Source organism: Melanerpes formicivorus, unplaced genomic scaffold, assembly GCF_026170545.1.
Source record: "Melanerpes formicivorus ecotype bairdi unplaced genomic scaffold, bMelFor1.0.p_v2 SCAF_87, whole genome shotgun sequence".
NCBI classification, from domain to species: domain Eukaryota; kingdom Metazoa; phylum Chordata; class Aves; order Piciformes; family Picidae; genus Melanerpes; species Melanerpes formicivorus.
Window position 1 is genome coordinate 2,146,512 of NW_027142439.1, and position 18,991 is coordinate 2,165,502.

Here is an 18,991-nt window from a genome sequence, read left to right on the forward strand (position 1 = left end):
AGCTGGAGGTGGGAAGATACAGACTGGAAGAGAGGAAGAAGTTCTTCACTGTGAGAGTGGTGAAGCCCTGGAATGGGTTGTCCAGGGAGGTGGTTGAGGCCCCATCCCTGGGGGTGTTTAAGAGCAGGCTGGATGAGGCTCTGGGCAGCCTGATCTAGTGTGGGGTGCCCCTGCCCATGGCAGGGGGGTTGGAACTAGATGATCCTTGTGGTCCCTTCCAACCCTGACTGATTCTATGATATTGTGACTATAAACCACTCTATTTTCCATTCCCACAGCAGGCATGGTTGCTACATAAAACTACTCAACAATGCTGCTTACTGAACTTGCAACACAAGGAATCCTTTCCAAAGCTAAAAAAAGGTGCAGGGCATCTTGATTTGTTCTAGGCAAGTCAAATATGTGTTGTTAAATCCACCTGCTGAACAGCAGCACCAAAAGATACTCCTTTAAACTCTAGTTTCCATTCCTACAGCAGACTTGGTTGCCACATAAAACTACTCAACAATGCTGCTTACTGCACTTGCAACACAAGGAATCCTTTCCAAAGCTAAGGAAAGGTGCAGGGAACCTTGATTTGTTCTAGGCAAGTCAAATGAGTGTTGTTAAATCCACCTGCTGAACAGCAGCAACCAAAGATATTCCTTTAAACTCTAGTTTCCATTCCTACAGCAGACTTGGTTGCTACATAAAACCACTCAACAATGCTGCCTACTGAACTTGCAACACAAGGAATCCTTTCCAACACTAAAGAAAGGTGCAGGGAACCTTGATTTGTTCTAGGCAAGTCAAATATGTGTTGTTAAATCCACCAGCAGCAACCAAAGATATTCCTTTTAAAGGGCCAGAAAAGGAGGAAAAGATCTCTGTGCAATAGAAGTGAAGATTACAGAATAGAATATAGAATACAGGATTAACCAAGCTGTCCTTGAAAAAAGCACTGGAGAAATAGGTTAGGTTAGCAGCAAAATGCAGTGAAACACATTTCATGCAGAAATAAAGATATCTGTTAGCTACACCTTGAACTGCTCTGAACAAGAGAAGGAGTTCCTTTTGTTTTTCAGAGGAGGTAAGAACAAAGCAAGAGGTTAGAACAAGGTCATTGCAAGTGAACATAAAATAAACCCAGAACTATTTGCTGGTACATGAAGGGAGGCCAAGCCCATCCCCTTCTGCAGCCAGCAACTGTTCAGTACCTCTAGTTTTCTTAAGGTCCAGGGAAATCTCCTTAATGGTGAAATCAGTGTGGAAAGGAGCGATTTGTTCACGGAGAATCAAGAGGTGCTTTATTAAGAACAGCTGTCCATCAACCTGGCTCTACAGCACAAGAGGAGAAAGAACATGCATTGTGTGTTAAAAAAAAACCCAACCAACCAAGCACAATTAAATGAAGAGCAAAGGTTCAACACCTCCATTTTTTCATCGGTTACTTCCTATGCCAAAATTAACACTAGCAGCCTTATTAATGAGCTGCCACCATTAGAATAGAATAGAATAGACCAGGTTGGAAAAGACCTTCAAGATCATCACATCCAACCCATCAACCAATCCAACACCACCCAAACAACTAACCCATGGCACCAAGCACCCCATCAAGTCTCCTCCTGAACACCTCCAGTGATGGTGACTCCACCACCTCCCCAGGCAGCCCATTCCAATGGGCAATCACTCTCTCTGTGTAGAACTTCTTCCTAACATCCAACCTAAACCTCCCCTGGCACAGCCTGAGACTGTGTCCTCTTGTTCTGGTGCTGGCTCCCTGAAAGAAGAGACCAACCCCCACCTGGCTACAACCTCCCTTCAGGTAGTTGTAGAGAGCAATAAGGTCACCCCTGAGTCTCCTCCTCTCCAGGCTAAGCAACCCCAGCTCCCTCAGCCTCTCCTCACAGGGCTTGTGTTCCAAACCCCTCACCAACTTCACTGGAGGTGTTTAAGAAGAGACTGGATGGGGCACTTGGTGCCATGGTTTAGTTGATTGGATGGTGCTGGGTGATAGGTTGGACTTGGTGGTCTGAAAGGTCTTTTCCAACCTGGTCCATTCCATTCCATTCCATTCCATTCCATTCCATTCCATTCCATTCCATTCCATTTCATTCCATCCCATTCCATTTCATTCCATCCCATTCCATTCCATCCCATTTCATCCTACCCCATCCCATCCCATTCCATTCCATCCCATCCCATCCCATCCCATCCCAGGGGCACAGCAACATGTTTTCACTGATATTTCAATAAGAACCCTGGACAATTGCATAATGCCTTCAGATACACGCAGAAGAAAAAGTGAGGATGAAGAAATCACACCCAAAGCACAAATTCTGACCTTGTTTTTGCTGATAGCCTCAGCAGCTCCCAGCAGAGAATGGATGCAGGCAGATAAGGCCTCCTGTGATAATCCCTGAAACACTGCCCTCTGCGGGGGAGAGAAAAATCAGAGCCAAAAGACACGTGTTAGCAAAGCTGAAGCACCACTTCAAGGCTGCAGTTTGTGAGAGGGGTGCTTACCAGCACTTAAAAGTCAGGATTAGTTAGCTACAAACACCTTGTCTAAATGCAGTTAAGACAAGGCTGGAGCACTGATACATGGCATTTTGTCTGCCTGGATACAGCTACACTCCCAAGCACACCCTGCTCAACCCAGCTCTGAATCTGCACTCAGGTAGTGGCCTGGTCAGTGACAGCCTAATATGTTCACAGCTAACAGCATGAATGATGCCTGCTGGGTAACCTGCCCAGACACTTTATGTCAGGGTAACAATCTGTGCCTGCAATTTATGCTTGCAAGAGATGTGAGCTCATTCAAGTGAGTTTAACCTCAAGCAAACTCAAATTACCTCATGTTTGTGTCAGGTTAGTAAACAAACATGACAGCTGCCACGGCCCAAGTGCCATGAAGTAACTCATCCAGCTGCAGCAACGAGATCACACAGCTGAGCTAACCACAGGGACACAGCACTACACCACAGTGCATGCCAACCCTGAGTGCCCCAGGAGCTGCCAGTGCCACTTCAGCCATGTCTCCTCCTATCTACAGGGTGCAGGCAGGGCTCACCACTTCTGCTAGAGTTATCTCGGTGCAGAAATAAATCACTCTGCAGACACACTAGGAAATGAGCCTGGCAAAGCACACAGAAACCAGCTCATCTCCAAAGGTCTAGCCTGAAAACAAGGGCAAATAACTCATTTATCTTTAATGAGATTGATACAGTAAGCAATAAAGTATGAGTGCTTTCCAGCTTCTTTTTAAGCAAAGAGCATCCTGGCTTCAATGTCACATAACACTGATCAATGATATTTTTTTATCCACCTAATAAAGACACAACAGGCACAGAAAAGCCACAAAAACTCTCACATTGGATTTCTCAGAGACATTAACTATTAGCATTTTATGCTAGGCTGGGCAACAGACATAAACCAGACTCTAAAGGGCAAGTCTACAAATGCTCGAGAAGCAAACACTGCTTTGTTTCTGTTGGACATCCAGCAGGTGACTGCCTGCTGGATGTGGGGCAGGCTGTGGATGTGGTCTGCCTGGACTTCAGCAAGGCCTTTGACACCATCCCCCATAGCAAACTGCTACCTAAGCTGTTAGCCCCTGCCTTGGACAGCAGCACTCTGTGCTGGGTTAGGAACTGGCTAGAGGGCAGAGCCCAGAGAGTGGTGGTGAATGGTGCCACAGCCAGCTGGCAGCCAGGCACCAGTGGTGTCCCCCAGGGATCAGTGCAGGGCCCCATCCTGTTCAATATCTTTATTAGTGATCTGGGGGAGGGGATTGAGTCAGTCATCAGCAAATTTGCAGATGACACCAAGTTGGGAGCAGATGTTGATCTGTTAGAGTAAGAGAGCTATGCAGAGGGACCTCGACCGACTGGACAGATGGACGGAGTCCAATGGGATGGCATTTAACAAATCCAAGTGCTGGGTGCTGCACTTTGGCCACAACAACCCCATGCAGAGCTACAGGCTGGGGTCAGAGGGGCCAAACAGAGAGGGACCTGGGGGTGCTGATTGACAGCTGCCTAAACATGAGCCAGCAGTGTGCCCAGGTGGCCTAGAAGGCCAATGACATCCTGGCCTGCATCAGGAAGAACTTCCTCCTCACCTCCAGCCTCAATCTCCCCACCTCCAGCTTCATTCCATTGCCCCTAGTCCTAGCACTACCTGAGATCCTGAGCAGTCCCTCCCCAGCCTTCCTGGAGGCCCCCTTCAGATACTGGAAGGCCACAATGAGGTCACCTCAGAGCCTTCTCTTCTGCAGACTGAACAGCCCCAACTCCTTCAGTCTGTCCTCACAGGAGAGGTGCTCCAGCCCTCTGATCATCCTCCTGGCCCTTCTCTGGACACCTTCCAGCACCTCCAGATCCCTCTTGGAATAGGGGCTCCAGAACTGGACACAGTACTCCAGGTGGGGTCTCAGCAGAGCAGAGCAGAGGGGGAGAATCACCTCCCTTGCCCTGCTGGCTACACTTCTCTTGATGTAGCCCAGGATCTGACTGGGGCAGGCCACCAGTCTTTGCTTATTCTCCCAGGGGGATGTGACAATAGACTTTGGGGAGCCACTTCTTGTGGCATCTGGGGTAGAGGGGCCACCCTAGGACAGCCTGGGACAGCCCATTTCTCACTGGGCATAATGAATGCTGATGAATTCAAGGCTGCCTGGACCCCACACAGCTTTATGTTCCTGCTCTTAAATTATTGGATTAGGGTTTAGCCTTGGACTGGGAGCACTCCCCCAAGTGAATACTGAGTCAGTACTCTGGATCTGTCCCTGTGAGACAGTTTGGATATGGCAGCTTGATTTGGAGGGTGGAAAGGATGAACAGTGTGGAAGTGAGGAGACCAAGGTCTAAGGCTTCATTTAGTGTGGAGGTTACTGACTGTTGTTCAGCCTTCAAAGTGCATAGGATGCTCCATGAATAAAACCTTTTGTTCATGGACACCACCCAAGTAAAACCACATAGCTATCAGATTCAGCTTTCCACCTCAGCCATGAACACCTGGTTAAGTCCATCTTCAACCAGCCAGAAGCTGGTATGTCACATCAACTAATCCCACCCACTGATAAATAGGAGAGCTCTGCAGAGGGATCAGCTTGTGAACAATGACCTACACTTGTCACTTCAGCTGTTTATGCAAGGGCTAAGAGATAATAGGAGCCAGTCACTGGCCACTTGTAATTTGCATCAAAACATTTGGAGATGGTGCTACACACTCCACAGCTGCACTTAAAAAGGAAATTAAAGAAGCTTCTACATACATCTATACATCTGTACAGTTTGGAGAGGCAGACTAGAGTCCTTCTGACAGTAGGATACCACATTCCATGCAGATCTGCTGGTGAAATCGTGGTCTGGTGTCTGGGATTAAGGGATTCTGCTGAACCTGGGGAAAAGCAAAACACAGGCATCATAAACTTGTTCAGCTGCCCTGTCAACAACATCAACTGCACTTCACAGCAGCTCCACAGAAGTAAAGACATTTTATGGCACCCAAACAGGCTAGGGGCTTGGGGTTTGCTCCCTCTGAGCAGGTCACTACTAGATTTCTGCTACGTATAGAGCACATGGCTGGGACAGACATGAATACACTTTCAGGGGTGGTCCAGGCTCAACCTTTCATAAGGCAGTTTTAGGGGCATGTCTCAAATGACAGTTCCTCCTCCCCAGTTAGCTCTGAAAGGGCCAAACAACCACAAGGAAAAAAAGAAGTGTAGGAGAAAAGGGGAAAATAAATTACTTGTGATCATAGAACTACAGGAGATGCTCAACAACAACAGAAAAGGGAAAACAATATTGACACCATCCCCCACAGCAAACTCCTGGCCAAGCTGTCAGTCCATAGCTTGGATGGGAGCATACTGAGATGGGTTAGGAACTGGCTGGAGGCTGAGCCCAGACAGTGGTGGTGAATGGTGCCACAGCCAGCTGGCAGCCAGGCACCAGTGGTGTGCCCCAGGGATCAGTGCTGGGCCCTGTGCTCTTTAACATCTTTATTGATGATCTGGATGAGGGCATTGAGTCCATCAGCAGTACATTTGCTGATGACACCAAGCTGGGGGCAGGAGTTGATCTGCTGGAGGGTAGAGAGGCTCTGCAGAGGGACCTGGACAGGCTGGACAGATGGGCAGAGTCCAAGGGCAGGAGATTGAACACATCCAAGTGCCAGGTTCTGCACATTGGCCACAACAACCCCATGCAGTGCTACAGGCTGGGGTCAGAGTGGCTGAGAGCAGCCAGGCAGAGAGGGACCTGGGGGTACTGGTCGATCGTAGGCTGAACATGAGCCTGCAGTGTGCCCAGGCGGCCAGGAGGGCCAATGGCATCCTGGCCTGGATCAAGAACAGTGTGGCCAGCAGGAGCAGGGAGGTCATTCTACCCCTGTACACTGCACTGGTTAGGCCACACCTTGAGTCCTGTGTCCAGTTCTGGGCCCCTCAGTTTAGGAAGGAGGCTGACTTGCTGGAAGGTGTCCAGAGAAGGGCAACAAAGTTGGTGAGGGGCTTGGAGCACAGCCCTGTGACGAGAGGCTGAGGGAGCTGGGGTTGCTTAACCTGGAGAAGAGGAGACTCAGAGGTGACCTTATTGCCATCTACAGCTACCTGAAGGGAGGTTGTAGACAGGCAGAGGTTGGTCTCTTCTCCCAGGCAACCAGCACCAGAACAAGAGGACACAGTCTCAGGCTGTGCCAGGGCAGGTTTAGGCTGGAGGTTAGGAAGAAGTGCTATACAGAGAGAGTGATTGCCCATTGGAATGGGCTGCCTGGGGAGGTGGTGGAGTCACCATCACTGAAGGTGTTCAGGAGGAGACTTGATGGGGTGCTTGGTGCCATGGGTTAGTTGATTAGGTGGTGTTGGATGACAGGTTGGACTCAATGATCTTGAAGGTCTCTTCCAACCTATTCTATTCTATTCCATCAATTTTACTTCATCATGCTTCCCCTTCTGCTGGGGATGATCCTATATGGATTAAATGGTTGCAGAAAGCACAGGGTTTAAACACCATGTTGATGACCACAGTAATAATGGCAAAATCAATTGTGTCGTGAGCCAGCTGTAAAGAGAAGAGCTCCTGCTGGGTAACCTCTGTAATCATTCTGTAGACTCAAAATGGATTTGCACAACACCTGACAGACATGAAGCCGTGTATCACTTTCATTTTGACCTTAAATCCTGAGAAACAGGTGAATCAATAGCATCAGAGCTCCAATGCCAGTTAGCAACCATTCAAAAAAGGAAACATGTCTACATTTTTACCTATTGATTGCAAAAGCATTTGTGAAGTGTTTGTGATCAGTGTGGGAACTGCCTAAAATAATATAGCAGTACCTTGCTACCCTTTGCAACATCAAATTTATAGACACAGTAATGAGAAGAGGAGAGGAGAGGAGAGGTTCGGAGAGGAGAGGTTCGGAGAGGAGAGGTTCGGAGAGGAGAGGTTCGGAGAGGAGAGGTTCGGAGAGGAGAGGAGAGGTTCGGAGAGGTTCGGAGAGGAGAGGAGAGGAGAGGAGAGGAGAGGATGAGGTTGGAAAACACCTTTGAGATCAGAGTCCAACCCATCAGCCAACACCATCTAATCAACTAAACCATGGCACCAAGTGCCTCATCCAGTCTCTTCCTAAATACCTCCAGTGATGGTGACTCTACCACCTCCCTGGGCAGCACATTCCAATGGCCAATCTCTCTTTCTGAGAAGAACTTCTCCCTAACATCCAGCCTAAACCTTCCCTGGCACAGCTTGAGACTGTGTCCTCTTGTTCTGGTGCTGCTTGCCAGGGAGAAGAGACCAACCCCCACCTGGCTACAACCTCACTTTAGGGAGTTGTAGACAGCAAGAAGGTCTCCCCTGAGCCTCCTCTTCTCCAGGCTAAGCAACCCCAGCTCCCTCAGCCTCCTCTCACAGGGCTGTGCTCAAGGCCTCTCCCCAGCCTTGTTGCCCTTCTCTGGACACCTTCAAGTGTCTCAATATCCTTCTTAAATTGAGGGGCCCAGAACTGGACACAGGACTCAAGGTGTGGCCTAACCAGTGCTGAGTCCAGGGGCACAATGACTTCCCTGCTCCTGCTGGCCACACTATTCCTGATCCAGGCCAGGATGCCATTGGCCTTCTTGGCCGCCTGGGCACACTGCTGGCTCATGTTCAGCCAGCTGTCAACCAGTAGACCCAGGTCATTTTCTGCCTGGCTGCTCTCCAGCCACTCTGACCCCAGCCTGTAGCACTGCATGGGGTTGTTGTGACCAAAGTGCAGCACCCAGCACTTGGACTTGTTAAATGCCATCGTGCATGGTTTAGTTGATTAGGTGGTGTTGGATGATGGGTTGGACTCGATGATCTTGAAGGTCTCTTCCAACCTGGTCTGGTCTGGCCTGGTCTATTCTATTCTATTCTGTGTTGGACTCTGCCCATCTGTCCAGCCTGTCAAGGTCCCTCTGGAGAGCCCTTCTGCCCTCTAACAGATCAACTCCTGCCCCCAGCTTGGTGTCATCTGCAGACTTACTAATGGTGGACTCAATGCCCTCCTCCAGATCATCAGTAAGGATATTGAACTTGCAGCAGTGTCTCTAATCTGGCTGGCAGGGACACTTTGCAGTAGAGACCACAGAAGCTCAGTCTCATGGCAAGTTCTATAGATGCTGTCAGCTATACAAGTAGTTGTTTCACTGAGTGGATTGCACTTGAATCACAAAGAAATGCCATCCAAAGAACAAGATCAAGTTGTCTCATTTCATTTGAAAACACCCAAGAAAGTTATTAAGAACCCTGAGAGAAAGTTCAGGTCTTATGAATTCAAGAGGAGATTGGATGTGGCACTTGGTGCCATGGTCTAGTCATGAGGTCTGTGGTGACAGGTTGGACTCGATGATCCTCGAGGTCTCTTCCAACCTTTGTGATACTGTGAATTTCCCTAGGAAACATAACCCCTTTGAGATACATTCAAGTTTCTCACTAATGGTTCAAGTTGATGCTTGCTCTCCATGACCTTTATGCATTAGCTTGGCAATATGAGATGTATTCCATACCAGATTTCACTAAGCTGCAGGACTCAGGATCTTCCAGTCGGACATCTGAAAATGAAGCTTCAGATGGCAGCTTCTTCTGCTCCTCCTTTAAACTCTGGGCAATTTGCTGCAGAGAAAGACATGCCACAATGTTATTTTTCCCTCCTTAACTTCAGCAGCACTGCAGGGCTTTGGTTACAACAGAGCAAAGCATGCTGAACTGTAAAAGGAGTCAGCTACATCCAGCTCCTCAGTGTTTCAAAGACATGAAAAATCATAGTATCAGTCAGGGTGGAAGGGACCACAAGGATCATCCAGTTCCAACCCCCCTGCCATGGGCAGGGACACCCCACACTACATCAGCCTGGCCACAGCCTCATCCAGCCTGGGCTTAAACACCTCCAGGGATGGGGCCTCAACCACCTCCCTGGACAACCCATTCCAGGGCTTCACCACTCTCATGGGGAAGAACTTCCTCCTCACCTCCAGCTTCATTCCATTCCCCCTAGTCCTATCACTACCTGAGATCCTGAGCAGTCCCTCCCCAGCCTTCCTGTAGGCCCCTTCAGATACTGGAAGGCCACAATGAGGTCACCTGGGAGCCTTCTCTTCTCCAGACTGAACAGCCCCAACTCCTTCAGTCTGTCCGCACAGGAGAGGTGCTCCAGCCCTCTGCTCATCCTCCTGGCCCTTCTCTGGACACCTTCCAGCACCTCCACATCCCTCTTGCAATAGGGGCTCCAGAACAGGATGCAGTACTCCAGGTGGGGTCTCTGCAGAGCTGAGCAGAGGGGGAGAATCACCTCCCTTGCCCTGCTGGCCACACTTCTCCTGATGCAGCCCAGGATCTGATTGGCTTTCTGGGCTGCAAGTGCACACTGAGAGCTCCTGTTGAGCTTCTCCTCCACCAGCACCCCCAAGTCTCTCTCCTCAGGGCTGCTTTCCAGCCAGTCCCTGCCCAGCCTGCATTTGTGCCTGGCATTGCCTCCACCCAGATGCAGGACCCTGCACTTGGTCTTGTTGAACCTCCTGAGGTTGGCTTGTGCCCACCTCTCCAGCCTGTCCAGGTCCCTCTGGATGGCCTCCCTTCCCTCCAGCCTGTCTGCTGCACCACACAGCTTGGTGTCATCAGCAAACTTGCTGAGGGTGCACTCAATGCCACTGTCCATGGCACCCACAAAGCTGTTGACCAAGCCTGGTCCCAGGACTGATCCCTGAGGGACTCTGCTTGTCCCTGGCCTCCACTGGGACATGGAGCCATGGACAGCCACTCTTTGGGTGCAGCCATCCAGCCAGTTCTTTACCCATCTAGTGCTCCACCCATCAATAGACAAATGTTTCTGCAACAGTAGCAGGAAGATTTCCATACCAAACGAAGAGTCACAAACGTGGTGCTGTGTGATCCTGTGATCTGTGTGAAGCACTATTCTTTCCACTTTCCTTGCTCCTGCTGGCCTCTGAATAGTAACTAGTGAACCCTCCTAGAAAAAAGCAGTTCTAAACAGGCAAACCCAGCTCAACATTCAGGTGGCTTTCATACAGATCAATTCTGTATGGCTTTATCCCCATGAACATGTGCAGGTGGCCCCCAAGTACCCTCTGGTTTAGTCCCTGAAGGAGTTCAACAGAAAGCTTTGCCCTAGCATTGCTCAACAGCTCCACACTTGAACCTTTTCCCCTGCTTGGTCTGCTTCAGAGCACTGAAAGGCAGCAAGAGCAAGCAATGAACTGCATTAATATTTGAGCAGGACAGCAGGAGAAACAGTTCTGCCCTGTGCCTTTAATATTTGAATAATTCATTGACTCTGACAACCTCTCTCCAAATAGCAAGGTTTGGAGGTTTAAAAGCAAGCAAGTAGCAAAATGAATCTCAAAACAGGCAAGAAAAGGAGTCTTGCAAGGACACATGAAGAGCAGGGTAATTTCTCCATCTAGAATGATCAGTAAAGCTCCTCTTCTTCCTGGTTTGCCATAGGACCCTAGGTGGAGCCTTGTGCAATCTAAGTATCTGCATTGTTTGCTTATTAGTTACAGGTAACATCAATAACTGGCTGGAGAGTGGCCAGGCAGAGAGGGACCTGAGGGTGCTGGTTGATGGTAGGCTGCACATGAGCCTGCGGTGTGCCCAGGCAGCCAGGAGGGTCAATGGCATCCTGGCCTGCATCAGGAACAGTGTGGCCAGCAGGAGCAGGGAGGTCATTCTGCCCCTGTACACTGCACTGGTTAGGCCACACCTTGAGTCCTGTGGCCAGTTCTGGGCTCCTCAGTTTAGGAAAGATGTTGACTTGCTGGAACGAGTCCAGAGAAGGGCAACAAAGCTGGTGAGGGGTTTGGAACACAGCCCTATGAGGAGAGGCTGAGGGAGCTGGGGTTGCTTAGCCTGGAGAAGAGGAGGCTCAGGGGAGACCTTCTTGCTGTCTACAGCTCCCTGAGGGGAGGTTGTAGACAGGCAGAGTTTGGTCTGTTCTCCCAGGCAACCAGCACCAGAACAAGAGGACACAGTCTCAGGCTGTGGAGGGGAAGTTTAGGCTCGAGGTGAGGAGAAAGTTCTGCACTGAGAGAGTCATTCATCATTGGAATGGGCTGCCCAGGGAGGTGGTGGAGTCACCATCCCTGGAGGTGTTCAGGAGGAGACTTGACAGGGTGCTTGGTGCCATGGTTTAGTTGATTAGGTGGTGTTGGATGATAGGTTGGACTTGGTGATCTTGAAGGTCTCTTCCAACCTGGTCAGGTCTACTCTATTCAATTCTATTCTACTCTAAGTGTTCTCTGACATCCAGTTTAAGGTCAAAGTTTAACCACCAGGTGCCAAGAACTGAAAAAACCAAACCACCTAAAAAGCACCATGCTGCACAAGTGTTTATACTGCATACAAATAGAAAACCAATCAAGGACAGGAAGAATGCTGATGCTCTGTTACCTCCATCATTTCCAGCTTGTCAGGATATGCAAGATCACCTGGAGCAGGCTTGTAGCCTGTGATATCAGTCTGAATATAAATGTGGGTCCTATAGACAAGGCGTTCTTGCACGTCTTCGAGCATCTGCTTGACACCAGCTGCAAATGCACCCAGCTGTTCAGCTAAGAGAGGCAAAAAGAAGACACAAAGTTATGAGTTCAGTTGTGAAACACACTTATCACAAAGTTAACCATGATGGGAAGGTCCAACCTATCACCCAACACCATCTAATCAACTAAACCATGGCACCGAGTGCCTCATCCAGTCTCTTAAACACCTCCAGGGACAGTGACTCCACCACCTCCCTGGGCAGCACATTCCAATGGCCAATCTCTCTTTCTGTGAAGAACTTCTTCCCAACATGTAGTCTAAACTTCCCCTGGTGCAGTTTGAGACTGTGTCCTCTTGTTCTGCCACTGGTTTCCTGGGAGAAGAGACAAACCACACCTGGCTACAGATCCCCTCAGTTTAGGAAAGATGTTGAGTTGCTGGAAGGTGTCCAGAGAAGGGCAACAAAGCTGGGGAGGGGTTTGGAGCACAGCCCTGTGAGGAGAGGCTGAGGGAGCTGGGGTTGCTTAACCTAGTGAAAAGGAGGCTCAGGGGAGACCTTCTTGCTCTCCACAACTACCTGAAAGGAGGTTGTAGCCAGGTGGGAGTTGGTCTCTTCTCCCAGGCAACCAGCACCAGAACAAGAGGACACAGTTTCAAGCTGTTCCAGGGGAGGTTTAGGCTGGATGTTAGGAAGAAGTTCTTCCCAGAAAGAGAGATTGTCCATTGGAATGTGCTGCCCAGGGAGGTGGTGGAGTCACCATCACTGGAGATGTTTAGGAAGAGACTGGATGAGGCACTTGGTGCCATGGTTTAGTTGATTAGATGGTGTTGGGTGATAGGTTGGACTCGATGATCTCTGAGGTCTTCCCCAACCTGGTTAATTCTACTCTATTCTATTCTCCCTTAGGGTAGTTGTAGACAGCAAGAAGGTCTCCCCTGAGCCTCCTCTTCTCCAGGCTAAACAACCCCAGCTCCCTCAGCCTCTCCTCACAGGGCTGTGCTCAAGGCCTCTCCCCAGCTTTGTTGCTCTTCTCTGGACACCTTCAAGTGTCTCAATGTCCTTCTTAAATTGAGGGGCCCAGAACTGGACACAGGACTCAAGGTATGGCCTAACCAATGCAGAGTCCAGGGGCACAATGACCTCCCTGCTCCTGCTGGCCACACTGTTCCTGATCCAGGCCAGGATGCGGTTTGCCTCCTTGGCCATCTGGGCACACTGCTGCCCCATGTTCAGCTGGCTGTCAACCAGCACCCCCAGGTCTCCTTCTGCCTGGCTGCTCTCCAACCACTCTGTCCCCAGCCTGTAGCACTTCATGGGATTGTTGTGACCAAAGTGCAGCACCCAGCACTTGGACTTGTTAAATGCCACCATGCTGGAGCCTGCCCATCTGTCCAGCCTGTCAAGGTCCCTCTGCAGAGCTCTCCTACCCTCTAACAGATCAACACCTGCTCCCAAATTGGTGTTGTCTGCCAACTTACTGATGGTGGACTCAATCTCCTCATCCAGATCAGCAATGAAGATGGTGAATAGGATTGGGCCCAGCAGTGATCCCTGGGGCACACCACTGGTGCCTGGCTGCCAGCTGGCTGTGGCACCATTCACCACCACTCTCTGGGCTCAGCCTCCAGCCAGTTCCTAACCCAGCTCTGAGTTCTGCTGTTATACTTTCTTTTCTGTCTCTGAAACTTAACAATCTGACCTGTTCAGGAGAGTGTTAACAGCAGGAGGTTCCAGCTATGAGTTACCATTGTTCTGGACATGATCTTCCAGCATCTCATTCTTGAGGATCCCGCAGAGCTCCGAGAGCGTCTCTAAGTGAATGACGTGGATGATCATTGGCCTGAGGACATCATACAATGAAAGACACAACTTCTCCAGGAGTTCACTGGGAAGAAACAGAAAAATAAGACAAAGCAGAACACTTTGAGGCTTCCTGCAGTATCACATAACATTCTAAATAAACACAGCTTGCTTTATGGCAAAAGTCTTTTAAAGAGTAGGGTAGAGTAGGGTAGAGTAGGGTAGAGTAATCAGTCAGGGTTGGAAGGGACCACAAGGATCATCTGGTTCCAACCCCCCTGCCATGGGCAGGGACACCCCACGCTAGATCAGGCTGGCCAGAGCCTCATCCAGCCTGCTCTTAAACACCTCCTCACCTTGAGCCTAAACTTCCCCTGGCACAGCTTGAGACTGTGTCCTCTTGTTCTGGTGCTGGTTGCCTGGGAGAAGCAACCAGCCCCCTCGCGGTTACAACCTCCCTTCAGGGAGCTGTAGAGAGCAAGAAGGTCTCTCCTCAGCCTCTTCTTCTCCAGGCTAAGCAACCCCAGCTCCCTCAGCCTCTCCCCATAGGGCTGTGCTCAAGGTCTCTCCCCAACCTCATTGCCCTTCTCTGGACACATTCAAGTGTTTCAATATCCCTCTTAAATTGAGGGGCCCAGAACAGGACACAGTACTCGAGGTGTGGCCTAACCAGTGCTGAGTCCAGGTACATTCAGCCCACACACAGGCACATGCAAATATTCCTTGACAGTAAGGGAAGCTCACAACCTCTAAATCCTTGATTAAAAACAGCTAGAGTTCATTGGCTTAATTTTATGCTGAGATGACTGGAAAGCACATCTGCACTTGACTGCAAGCTGTTGGCACAAAGGCAGTACAAAACTGCCTAAGAGCTGTGCCACTTTAAACTTCTACAGGTAGAACAGAATAGAATTAACCATGTTGGAAGAGACCTTCAAGATCATTCAGTCCAAGCCCCCACCCAACACCATCTAATCAACTAAACCATGGCACCAAGCACCCATCCAATCTCTTCCTAAACACGTCCAGTGATGGTGACTCCACCACCTCCCTGGGCAGCACATTCCAATGGCCAATCTCCCTTTCTGTGAAGAATTTCTTCCTAACCTCCAGCCTAAACCTATTTCTAAAGCACCTGTGTCTTCATCTCTTTCAAGCCTTTGGAATGTGCTGCCCAGGGAGGTGGTGGAGTCACCACCCAGGGAGGTGTTCAAGAGGGGACTGGATGTGGCACTCGGTGCCATGGTTTAGTCATGGGGTCTGTGGTGACAGGTTGGACTTGATGATGTTTGAGGCCTCTTCCAACCTTGGTGACACTGTGACACATTACTGAGATCATTTACTTTTGCTTAAGAAAAAAGAACAGAACATCACCAAACTCTGATGCATAAATCACTTAAGTTGTGGGGTGAGTTTATCTTGTCAACTCTTACCAAACCTATCTGCTACATCACAGCATAGGAAATACAACACGCAGTAAAACCAAAACCAGCATGTACCACCTACTCCAGTTTGGGTGTTGGTTTTGTGAAGAACTCATTGTACAGCTGGTGCTCATCCTGGCATACATGGACCATAAAGGCACAGCCACTTCGTACCTGTAGTCACAGAAACACAAATGCTTGTTTACTACATTGTTTTCCTTACATTAGTACCACAGGAGACATTACAGATAGGATTACATCACTGTATTGTAAATGGTATTACTAGCACTACAGGTCATGTGTCATTGTCTCAGGGCACTGTGGTGCAGGGGATGGGCAGGCTGTGCTTCAGCCAGTGTGGCTTTGCTCAGGGCCAGGAGCTCGGTCCTGTGTCCCAAGCTGTCAGCCCCTGGCTTGGATGGGAGCACACTGCATTGGGTTAGGAACTGGCTGGAGGCTGAGCCCAGAGAGTGGTGGTGAATGGTGCCACAGCCAGCTGGCAGCCAGGCACCAGTGGTGTCCCCCAGGGATCAGTGCTGCGCCCCATGCTCTTTAACATCTTTATTGATGATCTGGATGAGGGCATTGAGTCCATCAGCAGTAAATTTGCTGATGACACCAAGCTGGGGGCAGGAGTTGATCTGCTGGAGGGTGGAGAGGCTTTGCAGAGGGACCTCGACAGGCTGGACAGATGGGCAGAGTCCAAGGGCAGGAGATTGAACACATCCAAGTGCCAGGTTCTGCACATTGGCCACAGCAACCCCAGGCAGTGCTACAGGCTGGGGTCAGAGTGGCTGAGAGCAGCCAGGCAGAGAGGGACCTGGGGGTGCTGGTCGATGGCAGGCTGAACATGAGCCTGCAGTGTGCCCAGGCAGCCAGGACGATGGCCAATGGCATCCTGGCCTGCATCAAGAACAGTGTGGCCAGCAGGAGCAGGGAGGTCATTCTGCCCCTGCACACTGCACTGGTTAGGCCACACCTTGAGTCCTGTGTCCAGTTCTGGGCTCCTCACTTTAGGAAGGAGGTTGAGTTGCTGGAACAAGTCCAGAGAAGAGCAACAAAGTTGGTGAGGGGTTTGGAACACAGCCCTGTGAGTAGAGACTGAGGGAGCTGGGGTTGCTTAGCCTGGAGAGGAGGAGACTCAGGGGTGACCTTATTGCTCTCTACAACTACCTGAAGGGAGGTTGTAGCCAGGCAGAGGTTGGTCTCTTCTCCCAGGCAGCCAGCACCAGAACAAGAGAACACAGTCTCAGGCTGCACCAGGGGAGGTTTAGGTTGGATGTTAGAAAGAAGTTCTACACAGAGAGTGATTGCCCATTGGAATGGGCTGCCTGGGGAGGTGGTGGAGTCACCATCATTGGAGGTGTTCAGGAGGAGACTTGATGGGGTGCTTGGTGCCATTGTTTAGTTGTTTAGGTGGGTTGGATTGGTTGATAGGTTGGACATGATGATCTTGAAATTCTCTTCCAACCTGGTGGTTGTTGTTTATTGCTCTGCTGGGACTCAAGCTGCGGCACTGATCCTGCCTGAGTTTGCTGCAGACCTCAGGGGAGCTGCCTGCCAAGCATCCAGCAGTTTGCACAAACAATCTCACTGGCCAGCTGAGTGATCAAGGTAAACAAACAAACAAATATCTAGTGTCTGAGATGCAGTGAGACGAAAACCTTCAAAGAATGTTTGGAGATGTGGTGCTTGGGGATAGGGTTTAAGGGTGAACTTTGTAGTGTGGGGTTATTGGTTGGACTTGGTGATCCTGAGGGTCTTTGCCAACCTGAATGCTCCTGTGATTGTGTGATGATCACTACAGCTCTGATTAAACTGAAGCTGTGTGAAATTAAGAGTTACAGTATCACAGATCAAAGATCACAGTATCAAAGATCATCGAGTCCAACCTGTCACCACAGACCTCATGACTAGACCATGGCACCAAGTGCCACATCCAATCCCCTCTTGAACACCTCCAGGGATGGTGACTCCACCACCTCCCTGGGCAGCACATTCCAATGGCAAACAACTCTCTCAGTGAAGAACTTTCTCCTCACCTCCAGCCTAAACTTCCCCTGGTGCAGCCTGAGACTGTGTCCTCTCGTTCTGGTGCTGGTTGCTTGGGAGAAGAGACCAACCCCTTCCTGGCTACAACCACCTTTCAGGTTGTTGTAGAGGGCAATGAGGTCACCCCTGAGCCTCCTCTTCTCCAGGCTAAACAATTCCAGCTCCCTCAGCCTCTCCTCACAGGGCTGTGCTCAAGGCCTCTCCCCAGCCTTGTTGCCCTTCTCTGGACATCTTCAAGTGTCTCAATGTCCTTCTTAAACTGATGGGCCCAGGACTGGACACAGGACTCAAGGTGTGTCCTAACCAATGCAGACTCCAGGGGCACAATGACTTCCCTGCTCCTGCTGGCCACACTATTCCTAGTGCAGGCCAGGATACCATTGGCCTTCTTGGCCACCTGGGCACACTGCTGGCTCATGTTTAGGCGGCTGTCAATCAGCACCCCCAGGTCCCTCTCTGCCTGGCTGCTCTCCAGCCACTCTGACCCCAGCCTGTAGCACTGCATGGGGTTGTTGTGACCAAACTGCAGCACCCAGCACTTGGACTTGTTGAATGCCAGTTATTGAGATCAGCTGTAAAACTAAGGTCTGAAAAGATGCCACTGGCTACATAAAAGCCCTTGGGGTGCAACTTCTCTACCTGTTTGCTCCTGATGAAATTTAAGTAACCACATTTCCTGCTTTTGCAAGTACTCCTCTGGGTGGTTTGGAGCAGGGACTTTACAGAGTAACCACAGAATGAGTAAGGTTGGAAAAGACCTCAGAGATCATCAAGTCCAACCTGTCAGCCAACACCTCAGGACTAATCTTACTTAAAACAGGCATTACTTGAAAATATTAGTATCATAGTATCAGTCAGGGTTGGAAGGGACCACAAGGACCATCTAGTTCCACCCCCCCTGCCATAGGCAGGGACACCAGCTCAGACTGGCCAGAGGTTCATCCCTCATCACTTTTGCTATAGTCATAACAAAAAGTTATAGTCATAGTTATAGTCATAACAAAAGTGACAATTCTGCACTCAACCAATTAAGGAAGCACACTGGGGGGAAGGAGGATTGAAACCCCACAGAAACCCCACAGCAGGTGACCACTTTACCTACCAGAGCACAATGATCTCTGTTGTTCTGACTGGTTAATTCTGTGACAGTGCTAGCGATGCTCGGGCCAAGCAAAAGCTCCCTCTGGTCGAGGTAGCACTGATGGATTTCACTGAGAACTTGTTGATACCTGGCCAAGAAATGAAAAAGAGTAACTGCATCCCTGAAGCTCATTTTCAGGGTGTGGTAATTTTAGGCTGTGCCTTGAAAGTTTAGCAGTGGATTTTGAGCAGAGAAGTAGAAAAATATAAACAAATAAATAGATAGGTAAAATAAATAAATAGATAAAATAAATTGGGTGTAAAAAGGAAAACAAAAGATTGTTCTAAACAGATTCATGGGATGAAAAGTCTGGGATAAGAGAAGCTGTATCATAACAATTCTACACGTTTCACTTCCATTCCCACTCCTTTTCTCTTCTCCTCCGATCTGGGCTGCTCTGCTTTGCCTGGGAGAACATAATGCTTCTGGATGGCCTTGAGATAAGACTAACACTGCTTTCTCCCAGCTTCTCTATGTCTCTCTTGGTACAAGGGGAGTTTGGGAGCTTTAGGGGGGCAGGGGAGCAGCTTCCCTGGTCTTTTGGACCAGGGGGGGTTTCCTTGTTATT

The 18,991-nt window shown here is 49.7% G+C and overlaps 1 protein-coding gene across 2 annotated transcripts in view; it reads right to left on the bottom strand.

Moving 5' to 3' along the window:
• The window catches only part of COG3 (component of oligomeric golgi complex 3), a 58,537-nt gene that overhangs the window by 23,693 nt on the left and 15,853 nt on the right, over positions 1 to 18,991 (bottom strand). For both annotated transcript variants that reach the window (XM_068165210.1, XM_068165211.1), the window contains exons 10-17: positions 18,385 to 18,511; positions 15,313 to 15,404; positions 13,752 to 13,891; positions 11,916 to 12,076; positions 9,017 to 9,122; positions 5,258 to 5,382; positions 2,324 to 2,413; positions 1,197 to 1,317 (exon numbers count right to left, since the gene is read on the bottom strand). In XM_068165210.1, coding sequence (XP_068021311.1) covers positions 1,197 to 1,317; positions 2,324 to 2,413; positions 5,258 to 5,382; positions 9,017 to 9,122; positions 11,916 to 12,076; positions 13,752 to 13,891; positions 15,313 to 15,404; positions 18,385 to 18,511 — 962 coding nt within the window. The remainder of the gene's footprint in view (positions 1 to 1,196; positions 1,318 to 2,323; positions 2,414 to 5,257; positions 5,383 to 9,016; positions 9,123 to 11,915; positions 12,077 to 13,751; positions 13,892 to 15,312; positions 15,405 to 18,384; positions 18,512 to 18,991) is intronic.